This window comes from Phymastichus coffea, unplaced genomic scaffold (genome assembly GCF_024137745.1).
Source record: "Phymastichus coffea isolate CEN01 unplaced genomic scaffold, Cenicafe_Pcof_1.1 PCOF00054, whole genome shotgun sequence".
NCBI lineage: Eukaryota > Metazoa > Arthropoda > Insecta > Hymenoptera > Eulophidae > Phymastichus > Phymastichus coffea.
This window is the reverse complement of record NW_026706865.1, coordinates 1,703,202-1,728,521: the sequence shown is the minus strand read 5'-3', so window position 1 is coordinate 1,728,521 and position 25,320 is coordinate 1,703,202. Positions and strand designations below refer to the sequence as shown.

Here is a 25,320-nt window from a genome sequence, read left to right as displayed (position 1 = left end):
TTTTTTTTTACTTACAAGAACAGAAAAAAAGAACGGATGCATACATATACCAAGTACACAAAATACCAAATATACTGTGTGATAAAGTAACTCAAAATCTGTAATTATTTGCTTAATATCCTTCTGCAAGGTACCTTGATTTCCTATTATACTAATGAGGTGTACAATTTTCAAACAGATCTGTAACAAACGCCAAACCCTTGCAATCATCAAATTATAACAGAAATTATAAATAAAGCTGATATTTACAGTAAGAAGACCTAACAAATACAGGGTTGGTTCAGGACCCAAAGAAAATATCAATCTCAATATCGTTGCATAAGCCAATGGTCGTACAGCTGACTCTCTACCCAAACATAAAACAATGGCCGCCGATGCCAGCATACATGTCCATATAAGACCGGATATGTGTGAATTGAGCTCTGTCCAAACCAAACAAATCATATTAGTTGCTCGCTTCAAAAGTGTGAAGCATTGACTTACTAAATATGGTGTCAGTAAACGGGTAAAAGAAGGCAACGATCACATTGATAAGAACAGCGCAATTGAATAAAACATTACTCCACAGCGACATATAGCTACTGACCCAGAACAACATGGGTTGACCTGGAAATATTTAAATAGCACTAAATATGGCTCTGTCAAAATAAATTGTCTAGAAAAATGTTGAGAACCTCTAAGCTTTTTCTGCCATTTCATCTCACTGAACATGTCTTCAGTCCTCTCAAAGAAATCCGAGACTTTGGATCCTTGATCGTCCAATTCGGCGGTATGAAGTACTCGAATCTTAGTGTCCTCCGTGATAAGTTCGCAAATCTCAGGAATGGGGAAGACGATTTGCTCTAAGGTTCTATCGTGCCTTACGATCTATTTATAAAGCAAATATCGAGAGATGTACACAGTAATAATTTGCATTTGCAGGTAACAATTGAAAATGCTCACTTCAATTTGTGCAGTGTGCGTCGCATAATATTGCAGTGCTTTGTTAGTTTTTTGATTCGCAGTACTCGACTCGGATGGTTTGAGTATAGCTGCAAGCTCCTTGTTGTGCTGCGCCAGCTGATGACACAGGATGTAAATGTTGTGGCCCACCTATAGAAGAAATAATTAATAAATTCTTTGTCTTCGTATACGTCGACAACCTTTGATGTACCTCTTTTGGCGAAACGCCATCTTCTCCATTAGATGACGAATCGTCCGGATCGCCATCATCTTCCAACGATTCCTGATGAAATGCCGTACAAGCGACATCGACCAACTGTTTTGGATTCATATTGTACATAATTCTCTCGGCATTCTCACTGTCGTTCCTACTTTCCATAATAGCCAGCAGCAATTTACTGGCGTTATTCTTAAGCTCCAACACGAGATCCATTCTAGTCTTGCCAAGTGGATTGATATCATTGAGAATGAGAGCAGTGATGATGTCAAGCCCGTTAGATTCATGGGTTGCAATACAATTTTGATTATCATGACAAGGGCCCTGGCAGTACTCCGTCAAGGTCTCGAGAGTTTGATTAATCAACGCCACATTGTATTCGTTGATATACAGCCCGAGAAGACCTAATCCACCGGTTGTCGAACCGCAGATGCAGTCGAGAAACATTAGCGTTTCCGAAACCAAGTTGAAGTTGGTTTTGTTATTTTGGTTGCGCAAGAAGTTCTGCAAGAACACGTCAGTAGTTAAAACTGCAAAATTTGTACTTTGCATTTGATTTGTGAAAAAATTCAAATCTACGTACCTGCAATTCCCTATTGTGATTCTCGCAAAGAAGCTGTAAAAATCTAAGTATCGGCTGCATGACAAGAACCTTAGGGTCTAATTGTCCCTCCTCTGCATCGTCGCTGCTACGGTGTTGTCTGTCAAGTTTCTCTGCCAGCATTTCATCGACGGCAATACTGCCAATACCTTGATTATCCTGATTACTCGCCACTTCATCTCCAGATGTTAAACTTCGTACGGCGGCATATGCCTGTGCAGTCGTTGCCGCCGCCGCGTGTAACTCGTCCCGTAATTCCTCTGTCATCACAATGCCATTGGGTTTGGCTGTAGTTGTTAGACATCGAGGTAGGTGCGAATTGTGCAAGTGAACAGCGGATTGGACAATAAAATTCAATAAAATGAGTGAAAGGCTTTTTTTGTGTATTGGTAGTGATTTTTTGGTGACTAACAAAACATAATTACAATAATGAACTGGTCACAAAGAGTAAAATTAATTAAATTTTTTGTTGATAAATAGAGAAATAACAAGTTGTAATTATCCATCAATCATCTCATTACACAAGGGTGAATGTGGCAATGTTTATACCTGAATCGCGTTTTTTCAGCTTTTCCAACTCTTTGCTTTGCTCTTTATCTTCATGAGCTTGCGCAGCTATATCGGATGTATTCACGGTGACAGTCGCCTTAATTTCTTGTTGAGCATCCCTCATCTTTTCATAAAATACCTAAGATAATAACATAAAAACATTATAATTTTGTACCTTTCAACGAGATCGTTTGTAAAATGAATTTTTAAAGTTGAAATATAGATATATGACTCTTATTCATACCTTGAAAAACGACTGACTTAAATCGCCGCTCATAAGCTTCGTGATCATGCTCTTCTGAATAATTGGATTTCCACCTTCAAGTAATGCGATTCCCAATTGAACTGCCTCCACAAATATGCTCGGTGAGTGCACACTTTTGATAACCAATTCGACAACCAGATCTGATGCTCCTTCTCGATCCAAATGACATTGTACCTCATGCAATGTTCGCCCAGCTCGACTAAGTATTTTTGCTGTTGATCAAAAGAAAAAATTTGTTTCAATTCAGCAGAGTATCATAAAAAGTATTACACATTTTTCTTCGAAATTACTTAAAATATATTCATAATTAGTAAGCGATTTTGAAAGTAATACGACAATGAATTTACCTCCGGGTCCATGTGTAACAGGCACGGAACAGGGTGCTCCGATGTCCACTTCATCCGGCTTTACGAGGAAAGTTTTGCCAAAGTAGCGCGCCAATAAATTATTACGCAGTGCATCACCCTATAAAGTATAATTTCGCGTTAATATCATGATATTAGAAAGTTGTCAGACTGATATACCATTACACAACTACTATATGCGAATTTCTTTTATATTTACAAATAGGAATCAATATAATTTTTTGAGGAAGCAACGTTATAGTAAATAAAAATATCTATAGGATATTTTATACAAACATTGGCGAGTATACAGATCTTAAATCTATGTTTTTATGCACATATCATAGCGATTTATTTAACATTTTTTACAATCTCGACGGGTAATAGGATAAATATGATCTACTTTCAAAATGTATCTTTTGAAGAAAATGATTTCAATGTTATGTTTGTGCTCTTTATGAATCTGGAAAATTTGTTATTTTCGTTTGTTTCGATGTAATTATTACTAATTTATTTCTTAGTATATTGGTACATTGATAACCGATAATCAATCATTTTGTACATATTTTATAAAATATAATTAATAATATTACAAAATCAACTAAACTATCTAGATACAACAAAACGTTTACATACTTTGGAAAATTCTTATAGCGGTAACCTACAATTCATGCGTTTTTCATAGGAAAAAGTGAATCCGGATTTACTTATGAAAATGTTTTTGTTAGGAAGAGATTTGAGTAGTATCTCTGAAGTCGGGTGTAATATATTAGGTAGTCTAATGTAAATTCCAAATCACAATTAAAATAGAAAAATGTTACTATAGAAAAACATCACAATAATTAAGAAAAATCCTCATTCTTATCGAAGTACTTAAATAAAAGCATACAATCAGAGAATAAATTTCTAGATATAAAAAAAACTTAAAAGCCATTACTCTTCAGACAAAAACACTGTCACTCACAAAAAAACAGAAAAAGTTTATTCAAGCCTACGAGATATTGTCGAGCATCATCAACATAAGCGGATAAAATTCGCATGCTGATAGAAAAAATATGCAATGCTAATATATAAAACATCAAAAATAAATGCTATATATATATATACGTGGACCTCGTCAACGATAGTTCAACCAATCGAGCTCCTCGTGTTTTTTTTAACATATCATATGTAATTAGTGTATATGAAAATGAAAAAATCACACATAAAAGAAACAAAGGAAGAGACGAAGAGAATAGTATAATAGAATTATATTTATCAATACGTGGCGGTTGCGGTTATTTGTTTTACGTACATTATTATGGTACAATTCGCACTGTGCTTTTGGATATCTAGCGCTTTTTTGCAATGGCTCTTTTACCCGTAGCTCCTGTGTCGATTGAGTTATTGGAGGAGTGTCGACGACTGTCACTTCAATCGTCGGCATCGTGGTCGTCGTGGTCGTTGTCTTGATATTCGGAACCGTTGTTGCAGCATTAATTTCAGCAATCAAAACTACTTTTTCAACGCTCGTTGTTTTTGTACTTGCAACGCTCGTTGATTTTGTACTTGCAGTGCTCGTTGTTTCAGTACTTTCAATAGATGTCATGGATGGAGATTCGATCTTCGATACTTGAATTGATTGAATTGGCACTTCTGGATGTGGACGTTTACTGTGTTCCTCGCTCTTGGTCTTTTAAATGTTATAGCAGCATGTAAAACAGCTTTGGCTAAGTCTAAATACTCACCACACGGCAGAACTCGCTTGTGTGAAAAGTAGCGAATGATTTTTTTCATTCGTGACGAAGTACGTTCGATAAAATTAGAGCGATATACGCTGAACGTGCTTCGTCTATGCTCTCTACGGTCTATGTTGTTAAATTTTAACTTGCCCGTGACGTAATTTTAGTCAAAATTGAACTCAGAACGTTACATGCATGCATGTATCAGCTGTCGGGAGTAAACTCACCTTCTCACCGTATTCTGGATCTATAGCCATCATTTCGCACAATGTCCTCAGAACTTTGACACATAGTTTCTCTTCCTTTTCTTCCAGTAACTTTTCCGTGTGCTTTATCAATCTGTAATTAAAAAAGTATTGTCTCACTTTTTGAACTGTTTATTTCCGTTTCCTTGTAAAGAAAATATTAAAAAGCCAACCAAATGGATCTAAACATACCGTCGAATAAAACCACCATTTTCACAATTCTTGCGTGCTTCGGTGCCCATTGGAAACAATAATTCCGGTCTGTAGAGTATGTCAACCAATAGAGACAACTCAGATTGTACCAGTGGCTTTAATTGTTCTTCCAGTAATGAAACTATATCTTGTAACCCCTCGATGATACTTCGGTCCAATCGCATTAACTGTGAGATAGGAATTGTTTTAATTTTACCTTATTCGTAGCGAGCCGTTATATTTATGAAATTTAACTCACAGTGCTACTTCGTTCGATTTTCGGCATCTTTGCCGCTTGCAACCATTTGGTCGTTTGTCTACTGAGCATTGCCGCTTTGTTGAACATTGACACTACTTGATTTTCAAGATCCGTCGGGATGGCAATTCCTCGTTGTTTTGCTAATTGAGTATCACAAATAGTAGTTGCATAACAATAACAAAAATAAAGTATTATTAATTTTTCATTACGTACCGACGTCGGACAAAGTTCGAATACAATTCTCCACTGTCAACCTTTGAGCTGCAGTCAACCAGGTACATTGCGATACTTTAAACGCCGCGTTAAGCAGTTGCACAAATATCGGCTGTCTCGTCTGTCAAAGTTCAAATTTTACGATTAGCAGTCACATAAAACTTACAAAAAAATATAAAAATAAAAAATTCATTTTTAATGTCTTCTTTTAATGAATTTTTATTATGAAATTGAAAATCGGTAATTGAACATATAACTTTTATCGTGTATTTACACATTTTTTATTACACTTGCAACACCTTGATTTTAGACATAATGCTTTTAGTATTCATACAAAGCAACGATTATTAGCAGTGCGATCGGTGCCAACCAAATTACATCGCAAATACTTACATAGTCAGTGAAAATATTCTCACTATGTCGTTGATAATCGTTCATGTCCCAATAGAGCTTGGCATCGTGCAGATGTTTCTATCAGTAACCCCATCACCACACAACGCAAGTAAACCCCAGAGAAGTAGTAGTGGTAGTAGTAGAAGAAGAAGTGATGGCCGTGCCAAGAAAACACACACATGCTAAACTATGTTGGACATTCGCACTAACCAAGCAGCGAATTCACTGCCGAATACTATTAATCACTTTTCTTTTATTTTGTGCATAAGCAAAATGTTCATTGTCGATCATGTTTTTTTTTTAATAATCAAGAAATCGACAATAAACGTTCATTAATATTACCTTACACTGTTACGACAGCTACTTGATTGCAGTTAATTTCTAAGATACTTGCATAATTAATTAATAGAATACAGGTGGAGACGGTCAACTGACCGTATCTACCTATATTATAATAAATACGAAGAGGTTAATGAATGACTAATTGATAGCATGAAACTTGGTTAATGCGAAGCAATCTATTGCAAATTGTTATACCTCATGCGAAAAGCGTGGAAATTGTTTTTCGTTGTTTCATAAATCATACAGCATTGCTTTAGTTAATAAATTATACACTGAGAATATTCAATTAATTATTCAAGAAGAAATTCACACCAAGAGCCAAAATTAGCCAGCCACTGTGCGAAAGTTACAAAAAGAAAAAATTAACGGATGGCCGAGTATGCCTTTGCATTGTGAAAATGGTAAGATTGTTGAACTGGCTTACATCGACATCTATATAACTATGAGAGTAAACAAATCTAAATCTAGAAATTCACTCGTTTCCAGTTTTGGTAAAAATTACCTCGAGTATGATGTACTTCAATAGCGAAGCAAGGCAAGATGCAAATTAAATTGTCATACGTTATTATTACGAAATCACAGTTATTGTTTTTATCAGAGAATCTAATATACGTATACTAAGTAGTTGTCCTCTTAAAAGTCGATCCATCCGACAAAAGCATAAAACACAAAACCAGTAAATAAGCTTGTCTTATACAGAGAGAAAACAAGAAAGAGCGTGAAAAAGTATATGAAAATGGAAGAAACTATATCGAATAAGACTGTAGAAGACAAGACTAAATTTCTAGATTAAAAGTCATCAATGAAGTATTACCTGCAGTGTAGTACTCTGATCAGAGAATGGACTGCTGAAGAACATGGTGATGATGTTCATTAGACAGTTGGTCACGTAATGTTCCAGTGCAGTATCCGCATGTTCGCGATCGTGAGTTGCCGTGGCTACTATTCCTATGTCGATGATGAAGGATTTTTCAAACAAAGTCCACATATGATTTGACGTGTAGATTTCTTTCATTTCTACTTCCGTATCAATGTAACAGTGATTTAAGAAATTGATGTATGCTTCTTTCACCTGATAATATTTGAAACTGTGAGGACATCCTAAATGATAATAAATTTTTTAGTAAAAGTCCTACCTCTGGAATGCAATCAGGATGTGAAACCATAGTAACGATATCGTCGAGAGGTAACAGACTGTGACACTTGATTTCAGTATTAACATTCTTGCCCATCGTACAACAAGCTAATAAATTCACCAATTCCACGTGATACTTCAATGGGCTACTCTCGTCCATTCTATGTCTTTGAGATCTCATCATCTCGACGAAACTGTTGAATGAAGCTCTGTCATTATAAAACACTAGCACATCTTCTCCCGCTTGAACCAACTCTTGCATAGTAAGTTCTTGACATTTGCGAATAAATTGATTCTCAGCTTTGACGATCGTCTGCAGAAACCTGAGGTACTGTACGTGCCTACCGTGCGTCTCGATACAATGAACAAAGTGCTGGATCACTTTAGGATTCACCTCGTTACAGAGCGTCGAGTTGTCCTGGAATATACTGCACACGGTTTGAGCATCTCTGATTCCCGGATTTAAGAACAAATCCAGATGTTTGTGCAATAACACCTGATTCTGTTGATTACCAAGACAGAAGTTTTGCAAGAAATCGTGAGCCAAACGCATCAACTCGATCATCCGTACGTCCTCTTTAGCATCGAAGGGAACTTGCAGAAGATCAAGTACAATGGTGTGCACACCAACGTTACGTAGCAATCTTTGTTCGTGTTTCCTTGGCTTCACCTGTCCACCGGGCAAAGTTTGGATGCAAAGCTTGTTCATGCGAATAAGAATTTGTTGGATCTTGCGATATTCTTCTGCTTGATCTGCGTGTAATGGCGGTCCTACGTCCAAATCGATAGCTGAACCTTTTTTCTCCATCGACGATAGCTGTGGTGGAGTTTTCCTAGTCGATCGTTTCTCCTCATCGCCGTCTTTACTTTTGGATTTTTTCTTTGTCCCGTGTTCCTCTGTTGCTTTTGATTTGTATACCCAGAGCTCAGATTTTTCAACGGATTGACGGAGAACGTCCAAATCGGCTTTGATCTGTTTGTAGGACTCTACGTCGCTATCTGATACTAACAGTTGAACCTATAAATAGAAACTAATTATCGTCACGAAAGAGACACATTTTCAATTGAGTTTCATATTCATAATACCTGTTTGAAAGCTTGCAGTACTTCTTGTCTTTGGCTAAAGTGTTGAAACAAAAGGTGAAGTGCACCAGAAACCAGAGGTGGATAATCGTGCATTGCTAAGTGTAGTAAAACTCGCAAGAATGTTCGTCCACCTGCTCCATCTAGATCTAATGCTGCACACTCTTCACTAAAATAATGCAAAAAAACAAACGTGCAGTAAAAATAAAATCATCATATCGTTGAAGAATCACACAAAGGCAATAAATTTTTTAATCTATAATCGCATTAAAATAATGGATTGATATTGAAACTATAAATGAATTTTAATGCGTGTCACTTCTTGACATTTCTACAATAACAATAATAACTTCTTTCTACAATATGAAAATTATCATTTACGGCAGCCTGTTATTCACCAAATACATGATAAAACTCAAACCATCCGTCGACAAATAGCAATTAGTACATTGATACAGAGGGAAACTCGCTTACCTGCTGCCAAAAATGCCTTCAGCTTGCGTACCGATAGATTCGAGATCGATTCCCTTTTGACCTAGACTCAAATCTCCCGAAGCTTTCTCCGTTTCGTCAAACTCCTTTTTAAATATGCACAACAGAGAGGATATCCTGTAGTCCAATCTAACGTCCAATATAAATTGCAATATCTCGATGATTTTCAATTTCGTATCCATCACTAATGGATACTCTTTTTTAGCTGATGACGCAGTTGCTTGTCCAGGTGACGATGTTCCTGCGATAACTTGACCTGCTGGTCCTAGCGTTAGATTTGTCATTACTGCTCCCATATCACCGATGCAACGTAGCACACCACCTTCGGCTGTCAAGATCGACCGAGATTAGTTTATGTTGGCTCTAAGTTTTCGTTTAATGACAAGTGAAGATAGAAGAGTATTTTATATTTTAGTGATAGATAGATACGAGACACAATAAAAAAGCGAGTTATTTACAGATATCTACAACAATTACCTGATTTCTCCGATTCCACGGATTCGCTTATGGCTGAATGGAATGGTGTGTATCAAAATGACAAAAATGAGTTAGAGGCTACGATTCACTATGTACATTAGCTTATTTATATAGGTATTGGTTTTCGTTAGATTTGTCTTATTCTATATTGTTAGTTTACATAATGTACAAGATGTTTTTTATTTAGATATGTGAAAAATTAAAGTAATCAATAAATAGATGTCGTTGCTTACAATCAATTTCCCCAGTTGGCACTTTTCCGTTGCTAGCGTCGTTCTCCGACACGCAGTCTAAGATATTAAGTAACGTTTTTGTCAGCCTCAAAAGATCGCTAAAACTATAGAATCCAAAGTATATCAAGTCACGAGCTAATTTGACCACCTAAAAGTTAATCATGAGTTAAACTAGACTTACAGTTGCATATTTTTCAAGAATAAAATGTCGACATACCTCGTAAGTAAGTTTGTTTTGTTCCTGATCGGCAAAAGACCACATTTTTGCCACAACATTGCACAGGTAATCTTCAACGAACATTATGGTAGATGCAAACTTTGCCCTCACAGCTTCTTTATTTTGGTCAGGCATCTTATTTGTATCGTAACTGAAATACAGTAACCGACCGATTTTTTATTCCTTTAACATCAAGAATCTGAGAGTAAAATTTCTATGATAGAGAAAAGAAATTACTCGTTAATGCTCATTTTCGAGGGTATTTCAGACCAAAGTCGAGCGTACTTGACTGGCACGACCTGCTCTTGAGGATCTCGGTCGACGTGAAGATGCAGCATTAATCTACAGAACGAGGCACGTAATTCATATGGCACTGTCTCGTCCTCCATGCACCTTAAAAAAACATTTTTTTTATCAAACTCTCGTTCAAATCAATAAATATTTATCTTTTGAAAGATTTGCGTTTTTTACTTTAGAATTAGATCAATGTCCAGATGCGGCGATAAGTTATTAAGGGCTAAGTATTGCCTGTTGAGGCACATATTGCTAAAAAGATTTAATTGATGCCTGTAGTAGTCAAGTATTGCAGCGTCCTCCACGTTTCCCATTTTTGCGCCTCTTGACAACTCGCTTAATGACATCGATCGCTACATGCACAAATCACTTATAAAATCTTACGTCTAATGCTAAAAATCACACAACTTACTTGTCCGTCATTCCAAACAAGAAATATTTCGTACTCTTCGATGATTGTGATTTGAGGTTCCTCGTCCCCGCTTTCATGCCTTTCGTCCATATCTTCCAACTCTACTTGAGTCTTCATCATCCTAGTGAAAAGAAAAGAACCATTTACAACGAGGCTAATCACAAACTTGACAATAAGGGAAAACGCTGACTTAGTCTCGATCAGTATATCACGATTCTTCTCGCTAAGGACACTTTTGCAAATCAATTCCTGAGTAACGGCAATCGCTTTTTTGTTAGATATACACAGATCAGACAGATAGTCGAGAAAACGTGATTCCCAATTGTGCATGTTTTTGCGCACAAGGCCTACGAATGTCTCAATTTCCGCAGCAGTAATGTGTTTCTCCAAGAGCTTACGATTATTGTGCAGCAAAGCTGTTATCGTATCCTCTGCTAGGATATCGTAGCCTATTTGCTTTTGCATGAACGCGAAGTGCTTGGCAATGTATTCCTTCGAAGATAATATTTTATTGGTAGGGTGAATTTTTAATGATAGATTTTCTTCGTACAAAAGAATGCTATACCTGGTTTTTTCTATAGTCTTGTTGCGATAATCTAAGGATGCGGTAACACAAACGAAAGATGTATTTGTACGCGGCATATCTTGGATCGTTCAGTTCTTCTATCCTCAAGAAAGGCCCTTCGCCTTCGGCAGATTCTAAAAATGGTGCCTATAATACATCGTTATTTTAGAAAAACTTTCTGCCTGCGCATACGAGTACAAATCGTTTAGTGATAATTAAAAATAGTTTGTTGTTGTTCACAAATCTCGTCAGCATATTAAATTAAAACACCTTAATGAAATGATAAAAAATGAAGTAAAAAATTCTGATAAGTAGGCTTTAGCCAAGCAGTAGCCTAAATTTTGTAAAGAATAACAAATTCAATATCACCGTTAAAAAAATCATTCTATAGAATACTTCTTTCGCTCGAAGTAGAAAATAATCATGATAGAATCATCGATAAAAACTTTTAAAAGGTTTTTGATTTTTTGTAAGCATACAGGAAAGCCAGATTGTAAAGGGTGAGTTAAAAAGAAAACGAATCAGGTTTATTCGCTTAGAAACAAATCATAATAACTCATTTTTGTGATATAAAACGAAATAGTCTATGAACAAATAAATACCGAAAAAAACAAATAGTCCCGTTAATACGAATGTCATTTTTTATGCGCATCTATCAATATTAAATATGTAATGTAGAAAAAAAAAACAAAGTAACCATTTTTTATGTACAGAACGAATCACGAAAATGCAATCGCTCACCTGAAGTATCTTGAACAGTTGACTAAGAATATATTGTTCTCGAACGAGTTTTTGCCTATCTCTCACAGGATTAGTGACGTGAAGTTCCAGTGCCTCGGATTTGTTCTGTTCGTTCTCGAGACCCGCGATAAAGTAAACAATGTCTTGTAGCAAACTTGTAACTGCTCGCCTTTCGTTTAACGATATCGATCCTTCCAGTTTGCGACTAATCGACTCGAGAACCTTACACGCGTCATTTGCAAAGTCCAAGTCACGTACTTCCACCGGTGAAACCGAACGTAAGGCAAAAGCTTCCTTGTCTTCCTTGTTCGTCGCGCAGCCGACCTTTTGAGAAATTCGATTTACAGATCGTTGAATTAAATTTGTAAGTTGAGACTGATAGGAAAAGTCAGATGTACTTTAATATTTTATTTTCAATCACCACTGCTTTGCTCTTCTTTTAAATCTAATTTGTTTGAACAGTTGTAATCTAGCAATTTAGCGTAAACTTTTACACATACCTTAGACATAACAGGTTTCTCATTGTCAATATCGATGGGCACACTAGTCGAGTGTACCCAAGTGTTAGTACATATATGATGAAGTCTAACGAAGGACGATTGTGGTACTAAACTATCAGCTCTCGTAAGAGTTGTTGGATCAAGCTCAAATAATGAGCTTATTTCGTTGCTATGAGGCACGGAGACAAGTCGATACACCGCTCCATTTTGTTCTGTAAAGAATTATAGTTTTGATATTTATTGCAAATATAATTTTCTTTTACTACCGCACCTTTGCTACTCTTGGCAACATCAACTTGCTCGTCGGTGTCAATCTCCGCAGCTAAGTATTGGCCGGTGGCTAAATGCTTAAACCTAAACAGCGAATTCCAGTGGCCAGCGCCACCACGGCACGGATCGTGTTGAACAACCTAAAATTTTAACAATGTGATGAGAAACCACAAACGACAATTTATTATCTTCAATTATTTAGAAAAAAACGATATATTGACTAGGATGAGTCAAACTTCAAGATTCCCAACAATATTTCAAGACGCGTTGCGTACGACTTTATGTAGAAGTCGTCTAATTCACAATCCTGAACATCAAATGATACATTGTTAACAGACCATTGCATCGTATTGAACGTTACGCGTTTAATTGATCTTATCCATATGGTAGAAAACCATAATAACTATGTGTACTCAATTATACATTCAATATTTACGAATGGTTTCACAGTCAAATGATAACAATACGAAAATATCTTCTGGCAAAGAAAGAAAAAGAAATAATTCAATCTATACGATTTCAGTACGTAAACTCTGCGTATCTATTTGTAGATTCCTGCGCCTCCCTACTCAACTGCCAGCTAGATGAGCTTCATTGACAAAATCAACGCTCCGCGTCGAATGAGCAATCTACGGTCAAGCGCGCGCCTCCAATTCAATCAATAAATACAATCGCATGCCTACTATATTTTACGAACACAAAAACGTTGCTACTTGTCAAGTAGTACAAGCGCAAAATTTATCAGCCGATCTAAAAGTTCTTTTGGTATACCTCGACTTCCCAAAGTGCTTTACTGCTTGTAGCCGCGGTTGCGCTTGTCCGTCCCGTTGTGCGTAGGAACACGTGCTGCTTCTTCTTGTACTCATCCATCGTAAGGAACTTTTCTTGCTCGGCGTGAAATAACCTGAGAAAGTCGTGAAATGACGTTTCAGTTCTGGGAAAGTTTTTAATGTCAATGAAATCGCGTCAAAGTTCTTTATTATCGACGTTGCGACATATTTGTTTTGATAGTCACGATATTCTCGTTGGCGTGTCGCGTAATTTCCGCAAAGTCGAAGGTAATCTTAGAGAGAACCAAATATATAAGTCAGAGAGAAAAAAGCTGTGGAATTCTTCCTGAAGTTGAGAAAGTGCCAAGGGCTCTTTATGTAAGGAAAATAACGACACATTCGACAACTGCATCAAACCGACGGCGCTATCGCCCGTTGATACTCCCAAATTTTCATGTTCAATTTCACAAATGGAATTGTTCCGACGGAATATGTATGCACAGGTATCTTGAAGTGCGAAAAAACGAGAACTCACCTGACGACATCTCCACCTTTAAGTATCTCCTCTTGATTCTCCCTGTGTTCCATAAACAGCGTAACCTTCCACGATGTAGCAGCACTGGCGACATTGACTTCCTTGCAACCTGGATTATCGCTCAATTCGAAATTGGCGGCTACGTGTAAGCCTTGACGACCAGCGTTCACCGGCTCGAGTATGACTTTGTCACCGACGACGACACTGTCGCCGTCGCTTCTCAACTTGTAGAACGGCATTATATAAAACCAACTGCCTTCGTTGCCGTTCGCGTCCAAATAAACTCGCATAGCATTTTTCTCCAGTAACGCCGGCAGACGACCGTTCACCGTTAGATATTTGTTGGATTTCAAGTGCAGCAGCTGAAAAGAGCAGCGCGTTTGAACGGCAGTTAGCGCGCATAGTTTGTTGTTCGAAGCATTGCCGAGGTTTGCGCGGACGCGCGTTACGCTGCCGCGCGCGAGAACGCCACGGAAATATTCGCGTGATTTCCAAACCATCGGCGAATACCACGGGAAATACTGACTTTTGCATTTTCATGAATAAGCGGCGGCGGACATAAGGAACCGTCACACTTCTTCCGCATATCGAATATGCGTAAACGTCTGTCAGTCGGATGTAATGTCTGGCGAAATATTCGCGAGAAGAGCTTGCAAACTGCGCGTGCGTTCGCAAAAAGGCCTTGAAAATCTGCGCGCCACGTCGCATCAAAGAGCTGAGATATTGCCAAGAGAGCTTTTCGAGGCAGAAGCAAAACCGACATTTTCATTTTATCGCGCGTATACACACATGCGTGTCCTTTCTGTGAAACATTCGCGCAATATCGCCGAGTTTGCAATGTTGCAATAAGCATTAACCGTATGAGAGCATGCGTTTGGAGCTGAATACATCGCCAAGAAGCCTTTACGTATTATTAACGCACTGTTTTCAATGAGCTTACCCCTATTCAAATATCTCTAAGCATGATACTTGACTCGGAGCGCTTGCAATGCCGAGATTTAACGAACGAGTTACGTGCTTTCTTCAAAAATAACGTTTCTTTACGAGGACGACTAAACAAGCTCGACCGATCGTAAAAATCAAAGGAGAGGAGAAAAATATGATTGCGAAGCTCGACGACGCCAAGTTCCACGCGAGAGGCAATTTTTATCGAGGGAGAAGCATCGCCTCGTTAAAAACTCGTCGTCGTACGATATATGTAAACTCAGCGTCATTAGGCAGTCGTTGACGTGCGGATGAGCTTTTCAAGCTTTCTGCATACGAAAGTGCGTGACGAGTCACGGAATTACTCGAGCTTGAAAGCTAAATTTTTCTTTTAATTCTGACGGAGTTTGAGTATGCCGTTAACGGATGAAAATATATGTTGAATATTAATCAAGTCGAGCGCATTTTCAATTAAACAAATATCATAAAATGAATTAACTGGTCCGAAACGATGAAAAAGCGAGTGAATGAAAAAATTATTATCCGTCCGCGAATAAAGCCGATTTGGCGCTCTCCCGCAGTCGACATTCCAATGAAACGCAAGTTATATCCGGGGCAAAACTTCCTCTGAAAATAATCGATAAGCCCGATTCAACAATCCTAGAAATAGGAGAGCGGGCGACTGAATTAATTGCTTCTCTGTCAGCGCGACCTCGTACGGAATCCGAAACACGACGACGATGGCTACACTCGTTTTAATAAACGTCGACGCCTTCGATTGACACTTTTGCGTGCCTTTCCATTCGTTCGGCTTTCGCATAAACTCGTTGGCTTTCTCAATGTGTGCACATGTGTTTATGACAAACGATAACACAACGATCGCGAGTTTCGCTCTGTGCTTTTGGAAACGATGAGTCGAAACATTAGTACGTTTATTTGGGTTCGAAACAATGCCAATGTCGGGTTTAATCGCCGACACCGTTGAGCGAAATAAGCCTCGGATAAAAATAGAAATGAACCGCTTCCGAAAGATTTGAAAGGATTTTACAGCTGCTTCCGCCTACAGAAGAATATGCCGAGAGACGTGGATATGATTGAGAGCGAGAGACGAAAAAGGCTGCCTCCTGCTGCCTCCCAGGCGATTCCGTTTCGCAACGCAAATTACCTGAACGACATTGCCGTAAGAGACGATGGTGCCCAACAGCTTTTTGTTTTCCGTCTCGTTCTGCTTCTTCTCGATCTCGGCGGCGTGCTGTAAAGCGCAAACGCATTACGAACATCAGTTCGGAGGCCAACGGCTCGCGCGGCAAACCAGCCAAAGACACTTACGTGCAGCCGCTTGAGTAGAACGGCGTCGGTAGTCGAGCTGGCGCTCTGCTTCGCGGCCTTCCAGAATTGCTTCTGGGCCGAGTATCGGTTCATAGGGCATATTTTGAATAGGCAGTCTGCAAGAGAAAAATAAGGCGTTACTTCAATCGCCAACTCGGCCTTTCCTTGTCTTGGTACCTCGGAATTTCTTCGGTAGATTGCTCAAGTCGCCAGCCTCCGGGCACACGACGCATCGATCGTCGACCAACCTGCAATCAAACGCGCGTGCGATCCTCAAATAAATTACCAATCCATCGGCGGCTACGTGAGCTAAGATAGAAAGCATTTGTTGGCTGGTAGCCCGAGTATCGAGTAAACGGCTAGTTGACGTCGCGTTTGCCTCTGTACGGCGGAGCACGCTGACAGTTAGATCGACGTCTACGGCTCGATCATCGGATCTCCTCACGGTCAATGCGACGAGCTGATGGGGCTCTAAGTATTCTGGACATTGTTGACAGTCTGATGGATTCGCATTGCTTCGCATTGCAGCTGACAAACGTCAGCGTTCGACCATGCGCGTTTTCCACTACTCATACTCGCGAAGGTCTCGTCGAAAACAATCCACAACACGGCTATCCGCATCGAGCAACAATCGTCCGATGCAATACCGTGTCCCAACAGTATTTGCACGACATCTAGTTCAAAACGCTTGTCCTTCGAGAACCGTTTGCCAAAGAAAAAACATTCACGATTAAACGCAAACTAGAGTAAGCCTTAGAAAACAAAAGAGAAAAGTCAACAACCCTGGCAGCAGCCACAAAACTTTAAAAGCACGTGCATATGTATCTACAGTGCAGCAGATTGCGGTTGTGCATGCGGTTGTTGGCGACGCCATGGGTCGATATCGGCTCTTCTCTCCCCGCTCTGCGCGAGACCACACCTGATGCTGCACGCTAACCACTACGTACATTATTATAAAAGTTCAAGGTGCTCGTGGAATTTAAAGAAAGGGGGGAGGCTGGTTGCTGTGACAGCACGTGCGCGAGAATAACTTGCAGGTTGCGGCATTGGAATGAAATACTCGAGATGCGTCGCGCCGCGATGACTTGAAAAAAAAAAAGATTTTCGCTAGCTGGTGAACTGGCGTCCGTGCGTTCCCTCTTTTCCCATTTAAATCAGCATTGGATATAAAAAATTTAATTCTCTTTGGCTAAGTACGCTAATACATTTGCGAGCTTGGTACATAAAGGACATGGAAAAGTCGATACATCGCTGTAGGTATTTCCAGAACACGTCGGATCTACGCGTTCTCGAGGCTAAACTGTAAATAAAGTCTATGGACGGTGGGAAGGCAAGCTTCTTGTTGAGGGATGAATTATCTGCTGGCTTTAATGACTTTGGTAGAGATAAATGAATGTTACATCGAAATTTCGAGGTTCGTTAATGAATATCATCCGAAATGTTTTTGCTATTACCGATAAACAGAAATGAATTGGTTGATGATAATTTGTTGACTTGGAATGATATCAATAATATTTCACGGGGAAAAATAAACCGAGAATTATGCAATAATGAAACTTATCTCCGAGCGTAGAGTATTCAAGTGAACCTGACTAATGTGCCATTTGTTTTCCGCTCTTAGAAAATTGAATAATATTGGCATTGCATCCGAGATATCCGCTCAAATCAATTTTCAATAAGCTTTCCACATCTCTCGCTCGCTCGACGGCAAAAATTGTTCATCGAGGCATAACGGATGCCCGTGGCCGCGCGCGCGCCAGTGCGCTAGTGGGGCGAAAGGTCAAAATCACAGGTTGCTCGATATTTAATCTTTACATCCTTATCTCCTTCCTTCCTTTCTTCCTTTACTCTCGATTATTTAAAGCATTTATTGATGTGTATCGCGCGATACGATGACACGTTTTTTATTCGAATGAATTGACCTACAAATCAATTCTAAAAGTTATTACTTCATTTCTCCTTCGTTTTCTTTTCGTTCACGTTTGCATCGATGTAGATTAATCGCAAAATCAGCAACGAAGAGGACAGTGAAAACAAAGGTGTAGGCTACGGGCGTTAGTATTGAAAAGTGTCTTTCGAATGACACGTCAATAAAATGATTCCACAGAGCAATACAAAAAATAGAGCAAACTCGATGTCGAGCTCGTACATAAAATTGACTAAAGTATTGTATACTTGACACGAAGCAACTTGGTGTGAAATGACGACACGACGGCGACGGGGACGCGTGCTTAGAACGTTATACAGCTTATCATAGCTTAGATTCGTCTGAATAGTGATATGATTAATAAATTAGTATCAAGAACGACGACCTAGTAAGCCAGAACAACGAGAAATACTTCCGCTCTTCAAATGTTTCTCATCCACATGAACACATTGTGCCGCCACGTTGTGTTACCAAAATAAACCTACAAGCACATATTTACCATGTCAAGCGTGGCTCGTACAATCAAATAAAGAGGAGAAGAAACATTTTTCGAAAATCTTTGTTCAAATATAAACCAAGTCAGAAGTCAATCGTTATCTCACTATATTAAAAAAAACCAATAACAGATAACAGATAAGAGAATAAGAGAACAGAGGATAAACGCGGAGAGTAGTATTGACGTCGACAATTACGTAGCCCCCAACGGGAGACAATCAAACGGACGTCCGACGATTGTGTGACGCTATCGCGTTAAATCGGGACAGCTTACTTCCGAGTTTTGACGCGCCAGAGGTGTGAAATGATGAAATTGACGTGTTATCGATTTCGATTAAAAGTTAGTTATTATCTTCGATGACTGCTAACGCATTTTCCTTCTCGCTTTATAATTTTGTAATCGTGCATTCTCATGTTTTCATTCAACAAATTCTCTTCGGACAAATACTTGAAGCTTTCAAAAAGATGCAAAAACAAGCAATGAAACTTGAAGCAGTCGAGAAAGATAGCCAAACAATTTCCATTGGGCGAAAGTACAATAGTAGAGAGCCAAGCTCGTGCAATTGAAGTACACACAGAATGAAAATAGGCGACACGGGAGGGAAGGTCGTTAAGCGCTTTTCCACGTCGGAGCGCACATCGGGCGAGAACTCTTCTCAACTTAACGACAGCCGAAAGCTGCGCGAGTACAAAGAAAGCGAGGTCGCTCCTGGCGCTGACAGGATCTGCATATACAACAACGACCAAAATGGAAGAGGGGCCTTGTATTATTAAGTCCAACGCTTCCAGCGAATGCATAATCAACAGATTAGCGTCGTCAGAGCGTTCGAAAAAATAAATAGCCAGCGGGGGATAAGGAAATCAAGCCAATCGAGCCCTTGAGGAAGCTCAAAGGAACGAGAGAGAGAGAGAGAGAGAGAGAGAGAGAGCAGAAAAGGCTTGCCGCGTACGCCGAGACTAAAATAAAGACGGCGAGACTCTTTCTCGAGTTAAAAGCAAATAGAGAAGGGCCGCCATCGGCGAAAGAGAAGGAGAAAAAGGATATTAGCACGTGCAAGCTCGAAATAGAAAAAAGAGTGACGCGCGAGGTCGTGTAAATAAAGCTTGCGACTGAAATTCGAACAGAATAAATCATTCGATTAAGATTTTTCGAAAAAAATATTCAGCGCATCCCTCTCGGTTTATTAAACGCGGGAGCGGCGTAAAAATAGGTTAGCGAGAATTATAGATTTGTTGTGAGTGCACCTTGAAAGACGCGCGCGAGCCTGGTTTATTTATAATGGACGCGCGGGACGGGAGGGTAAAAAAAAGGCGAACAATTTATATGCGCCGAGTTGCCCATTGTGGACAAACGACCAAGTATAGCGATGCGAATATGCATCATTGAATTTGACTGATAATCGCTTCCGTTCGAAATTGAAGATCTCGGGCTAGTCTAATTAGACGGATAGCTCGGTGTACTTTGGTGGGCTTTCTCTCGTTCAAGACGAGCTTGATAAAGCACTTGTAAACATGATCGTTATCGCCGTGCTAACAATCACACGCGCGCATTAAGTTTATCGTTTGATCAAAAGATTATTTAGTTAGCACTCGAGAGCAAAGTGTGTGCGTGATACGCTTATCGCGTGAATCGACCAATCTCCGTTCCGCTGCACAAAAAAGGTCCACCTAACAAGCTGCGATTAATTATTTAATTACAGCCAATTAGATGCTTCAGGCGCCGTGTCGCAACGGTTGCCAAGAGAATGTTGGAATTATGCCAGATATACGATCGACTCTAACGAATTTATTTCCCAGCAAAAAATGTAGTTTGTCGTTCGTTAGAAAGCTTTTGCAAGTGCTCGCCGTATTTGCGATTCACGAAGGTATAAAAAGAAATGACAAGTCCAGATAGCATAACCATTAATTATATGTGAAAGGCTTCGAGCGATCATCTTGTTCGTTGGGACATTCCAGGCATTCGAGAAGATTAATTAGTGTAGATATGTACCAAACACGTGAACAGCTTCAAAATGAAAAATTTGTTCCTTCTTTTTGCTGGAGGAAATGTTGGAGCTCATTTAAAATTGTTCGTAATTTCGAAATATTCACTCTAAGCTCGTACTAAATGTTTTCCATCAGTTGGAGCTCCAAAGGACAATCCATCAAAGGAGACAAAAGAAGAAAACCTTTCTCGAGCAAAAAAAATATCCAGGCCAACTCCGTACAAAAAAAGTAAAGCCGCCCACTTTCTCATTAAAAAAGACGTCGCGCGCAGTTAACGAAAAAATCAAGCGCTGTATTGTTCCTTACCCGAGGGTCGAGAGAAAGCCGGAGGCATTGCCCTCGGCGTAAAGACTGCAAATGTCACCGAGGTGAAGAAAACTCGCCGAGCCTAAGATCTCGCCCATCTTTCACGGCTGTTGCTGCTTCTTTTTGCGTGCTTGTATCAGATACGTTGATCTTTCATGGCTGCCATTGATCTTCACTCGAGTCTGAAAGCAAATCACACACAGTTTTACAATAGATTCTAAGGATAATTGCATTTACTACAAGCAATTGATAAATATTATTTCGAAATGTACATTCTTTTCAAAAGAAGGAAGAAATAAATCGACGCCAGTTTTCATTTTATTCCGTTTGCTCTCACGCGTTCAGTTCGTTCGCTCGATGATGATCCGATTGCAACGAATCATCTGACTGCGTCAATACCTGGACAATGACGCCAGCGGGATTATCAATAAAAGTTCAACGTTCCCAAACAGCGTTCTAGCTCACGTGCGCAACAGCTCGCCCAAGTGCCACACAAGGTTACTTATTAATAGATTCCGTCGTATTCGCGATGGGAACATGAAAAACGACAAATATCGAACTTTTTTAAGAAAATGTCTTGGTTTTGGTTTTCTTTTTTTTCTTTTTCTTTTTGTGGAACGCACTAATTAACACTTCATTTCGTTAGATACTTTCGCAGCAGATGTGCCTTGAAAAATATAATTGTCTTTAAAGATTTTTCTAAGTAATAACTGTGTTATTTTTCAAAATTGCAGAACGAATGTTATCTAGAGTATCTGAATATAGCGGGTAAAATTCAAACAAATATAAAGGGTCTAAAAATTACTTAAAGTTGTAAATTCGTGGTTTTTTCTACAAAAGTTGCAATTATAAGAGAAGTTATTTTGGTTGATTTCATATTGCTGATCAAACCAATTGAAATATCATTATGTCAAAATTATTTCCATTGCAATCTGAAGAACAGTTCTCAATCGTCATTTATCATCTTCTCAAACTAAAACTCCACATTTAAATCATTTTAATCAATCGGAAAGCTTTAAACTTCTCCGAAGTCATATTTGTTAGATAAAATAATGCAGAGCTATAAAACATGACGCGAGTAAAGCTAATGAATATATCATAACTCCATTCAAACGTAGTCAAAGAATGAGTTCAGCCAAACTATTGTTCATTCATGAGTATTAGTCAACAATAACAATCATTCTAATTCACAATATTTTATTCCATCCAATAATAACACGTATATCTGAGTATTATACATTAATATACATATTGTTTTTACAGCGTCAATTGCAATGAAAAAGCCAGCTGAAGAAATAAGCAGTAAAATTTTAATAAGAACGAAAACTTCGTATTCCAAAGCTTTAGATCGGAAATAATAATAAATAAATCAGAACTTGTTATTCTGAAACGATACACTAAATAAGGGTTTATTATCTAAGGTGTACACGAATTAATTAAATCTGCAAAGATTAACGTTTTTTTCAAACATTTCCATATAGATTTTATGATTGCGATATGTATCGTAAGCTCACTGAAATAATTCTTATCGAAACTTGATTATAATTAAAATTAACCAACAAACATGCTTACTTACACATTACTAAACGTTACTCAAATCAACTACGTAGGTATTCAAGTATTTATGTAAGTAAAAATCTGTAAAAGAAACTGCAAAATCAAAAGACTCAATTCAATTACGTCAACAATATCACAATAAAACACAATGGCAAATCTCCTATTGATAAATTGAAATAGCAGACATATGTGAATAATAAAATTCCATTCATTGAGTTATCACAATTATTCGAAGCTCTATAATCCTTTGTATACTTTACATAGCGAAACTTTATAGTAAGAACGATAACGCATACATAATTAATTTCAATTGCGATGACTATGAACCTTTTGTATAGAAGCATTTCAGTCGAAATTTTATATTTCTGTTGTTGTGACCTTCAAATGGTGTAAATGAGTAACCGGACTTTTCATACAAGTTTGATTATCAACCGCAAATATTAAAAACAAGCTCAGAGAATTAATTTTTAGTTCTTAACTCGTTTAATTAGTTATACGGAATAGCTTCTAACGATATCGGTGAAAGCGAGCGGCAATTTATACAACATTTATAAAAATGGATAATTTCGAAAAACGCTACTTCAAGTATGTAAAACGTTGTCTTGCGTTAATAGGCTTATGGTTTGATCATAGCACACGTAGGACACAATTATGCCACTTAATTTGGTATTTAATTAATTTATCATTCATAATACCAATGGTAAATTTAAATTCATATTTATCATACACACACACACATACATTAACTAAACCTCGTATGTATTACTCGATATCCATAGATTATTATATTGCTCGACAAACACGAAAACAAAAATATTTTACTAGAAAATATTGTACATATTATGTTTTTCTCTGCTGGTTGCATGAAATTTAGTATAACAGTTTTTAGCCTTGGAAAGGTAATTTTAATAAACTAGTAATCAACCGTAATTAAAGAAATTAGTAATGCTCATTTAAAATGTTTAAATGCACTTTTTTGTTTTAGATGAAAGTGTTGTATTCAAAAATTTCTAGGGATTGGGAAGCTATACAAAATAGACAAGAACGTGCTATTTTAGAACAATATAATAAAGAAGGGCTTTGGTTATCTAAATTGTACATGGGTAGGTATTGAGAACTAGTGAAATCTGCAAATGGTACAATCTCATGAATGTTTTACAAAATCGTTTTAGCTTTTGTATTTATGACTTGGATTGTGTGCTCATCAAAACCATTTTTGCCTCTTGTCGTTAACCTGATAATACCTTCAGAAAATGGAACACGCCCACTTCTAACTCCTTTACACGCCGATTACATTTTCTTCGATCAAACTGAGCATATTTATCTGATTTCTGCCTATACAGCAGCAGCTTATACGTTCTTTTTCCCCTTTTTTAGTGGATTTGAATCATTCTATCTGCTTACTGTCAAGCATGTATGTGGACTATTTGCCGTGACATGGTAAACATTAATTTAATATGGTTATCTTTTCAAATTGTCAAAATATTCTATTGCTGATTCTAGCTATCGTATTGAAACATCTCTTAATATTTTAAAAGAAAAAGAAGTAGGAGTAAAACCTTTATGTAGCATTTATGCAAGAACCAAATGCCAAAAGAACTTGATAGATATCGTTATTCTGCACAATGATGCAATAAGGTTTTAAGGGTAAAACAGAAAATGTGCTATTAAAACTATAATATCGGTAAATATTGGTTTTACAGATCTGTTGAGCTGTTAGAAGATTCATTCAATATATGTTTTCTTGCGATCATACTGATGTCTACTACTGGATTGGCTATATCCACTACCTTTGTAAGTATATTGTATAAGAGATTTCTAAATGCATTTTTGAAAAAAATAAATAAATAAAAACCAATTACAGTCATATATACATAGACTTGTGGATTTATAAATTCATAAGCTAAAATTGATAATCATTTCAGATAATTTACGCATCGGATGAGCTTCTATCACTGACTGAAATACTTTTTTTGCAAACGGGCATAACACTTTATTTGTTCTCCGTGAGCTGGGTTGGTCAACAATTAACTGATAGCAGCGAGCAAATATTTTATTCTGCGTGAGTACAAATAACAATTTTTTATTTGATAAGATGAGCAAATATAAAAATAGCTATAAAATTAATCTAAGACTCAATTTTAATGTTTAGATACTCCACTAATTGGTATACGACAAATCCGAAAATTTGTTGTTACCTCCATATAATTATGATGCGTTCTTACTCTCCTAGCAAATTGACTGGAGGAAAGCTACTGGACTTATCGATGGTGACTTTTGGCATGGTAACTAATAGATTTCAACGAATGAATAAATAACTATTTTAAGCTATTTAACTTCATGGACATATTTTACAGATAATAAGAAAAGCAGTCTCGTATTTTACTGTTTTTTTATCTCTAACGTAAATTTTATAGATGTCAAATTTATTAATAGTTTCAGTATATATAATGCAAACTTACAAATCCACTATAGATTTTCATTAATGATATACATATCAGAAAATTTATAACTAAAATTTTTACTCTAATTATCTGATTTCATATTTATTGAAGGAAATTATAGTTGTTGACCTTATACCACAAATGTACTCTTCATTCATTTTCAGGAAACCATATGAAAATGTTGAAAAAAAATTTTCTAGAGTAATCTGAATGGTGTAAAATACCTTAGAATTTATGGTCGTCTTATTGTTTGGTTGATTAAAAATGAGTTAACTTCAAACTTAAAATTTATAGAAAGCTTGATTAACATTTCTGTAAAATTTTTGTAAATTACTCTATTCATAT

General features: G+C 37.7%; 2 protein-coding genes across 2 annotated transcripts in view; one reads left to right on the top strand and one right to left on the bottom strand.

Moving 5' to 3' along the window:
- The window catches only part of LOC131665811 (inositol 1,4,5-trisphosphate receptor), a 33,699-nt gene that overhangs the window by 2,995 nt on the left and 5,384 nt on the right, over positions 1–25,320 (bottom strand). Inside the window, exons 2-39 of the mRNA XM_058937955.1 lie at positions 20,975–21,156; positions 16,438–16,508; positions 16,261–16,376; positions 16,097–16,183; positions 14,008–14,369; positions 13,474–13,606; positions 12,704–12,842; positions 12,433–12,644; positions 11,933–12,256; positions 11,192–11,338; positions 10,817–11,118; positions 10,627–10,747; positions 10,392–10,567; positions 10,158–10,313; positions 9,921–10,071; positions 9,704–9,851; positions 9,471–9,503; positions 8,976–9,321; positions 8,505–8,670; positions 7,420–8,436; positions 7,098–7,355; positions 6,786–6,800; positions 5,942–6,019; positions 5,549–5,669; positions 5,344–5,475; positions 5,077–5,293; positions 4,867–4,978; positions 4,213–4,590; positions 2,922–3,039; positions 2,554–2,786; positions 2,310–2,448; positions 1,743–2,047; positions 1,154–1,663; positions 943–1,092; positions 675–867; positions 484–606; positions 250–422; positions 16–180 (exon numbers count right to left, since the gene is read on the bottom strand). Of these exons, the coding sequence (XP_058793938.1) occupies positions 16–180; positions 250–422; positions 484–606; positions 675–867; positions 943–1,092; positions 1,154–1,663; positions 1,743–2,047; positions 2,310–2,448; positions 2,554–2,786; positions 2,922–3,039; positions 4,213–4,590; positions 4,867–4,978; positions 5,077–5,293; positions 5,344–5,475; positions 5,549–5,669; positions 5,942–6,019; positions 6,786–6,800; positions 7,098–7,355; positions 7,420–8,436; positions 8,505–8,670; positions 8,976–9,321; positions 9,471–9,503; positions 9,704–9,851; positions 9,921–10,071; positions 10,158–10,313; positions 10,392–10,567; positions 10,627–10,747; positions 10,817–11,118; positions 11,192–11,338; positions 11,933–12,256; positions 12,433–12,644; positions 12,704–12,842; positions 13,474–13,606; positions 14,008–14,369; positions 16,097–16,183; positions 16,261–16,376; positions 16,438–16,508; positions 20,975–21,072 (7,725 nt within the window). The 5' untranslated portion in view covers positions 21,073–21,156. The remainder of the gene's footprint in view (positions 1–15; positions 181–249; positions 423–483; positions 607–674; positions 868–942; positions 1,093–1,153; positions 1,664–1,742; positions 2,048–2,309; positions 2,449–2,553; positions 2,787–2,921; positions 3,040–4,212; positions 4,591–4,866; positions 4,979–5,076; positions 5,294–5,343; positions 5,476–5,548; positions 5,670–5,941; positions 6,020–6,785; positions 6,801–7,097; positions 7,356–7,419; positions 8,437–8,504; positions 8,671–8,975; positions 9,322–9,470; positions 9,504–9,703; positions 9,852–9,920; positions 10,072–10,157; positions 10,314–10,391; positions 10,568–10,626; positions 10,748–10,816; positions 11,119–11,191; positions 11,339–11,932; positions 12,257–12,432; positions 12,645–12,703; positions 12,843–13,473; positions 13,607–14,007; positions 14,370–16,096; positions 16,184–16,260; positions 16,377–16,437; positions 16,509–20,974; positions 21,157–25,320) is intronic.
- On the top strand, positions 23,324–24,993 carry LOC131665813 (uncharacterized). Its single transcript, XM_058937958.1, has 8 exons — positions 23,324–23,430; positions 23,517–23,634; positions 23,704–23,971; positions 24,035–24,169; positions 24,235–24,325; positions 24,457–24,593; positions 24,684–24,816; positions 24,889–24,993. The coding sequence occupies exons 1-8, from the start codon at positions 23,374–23,376 to the stop codon at positions 24,937–24,939; spliced, it is 990 nt and encodes a 329-aa protein (XP_058793941.1). The 5' UTR covers positions 23,324–23,373; the 3' UTR covers positions 24,940–24,993.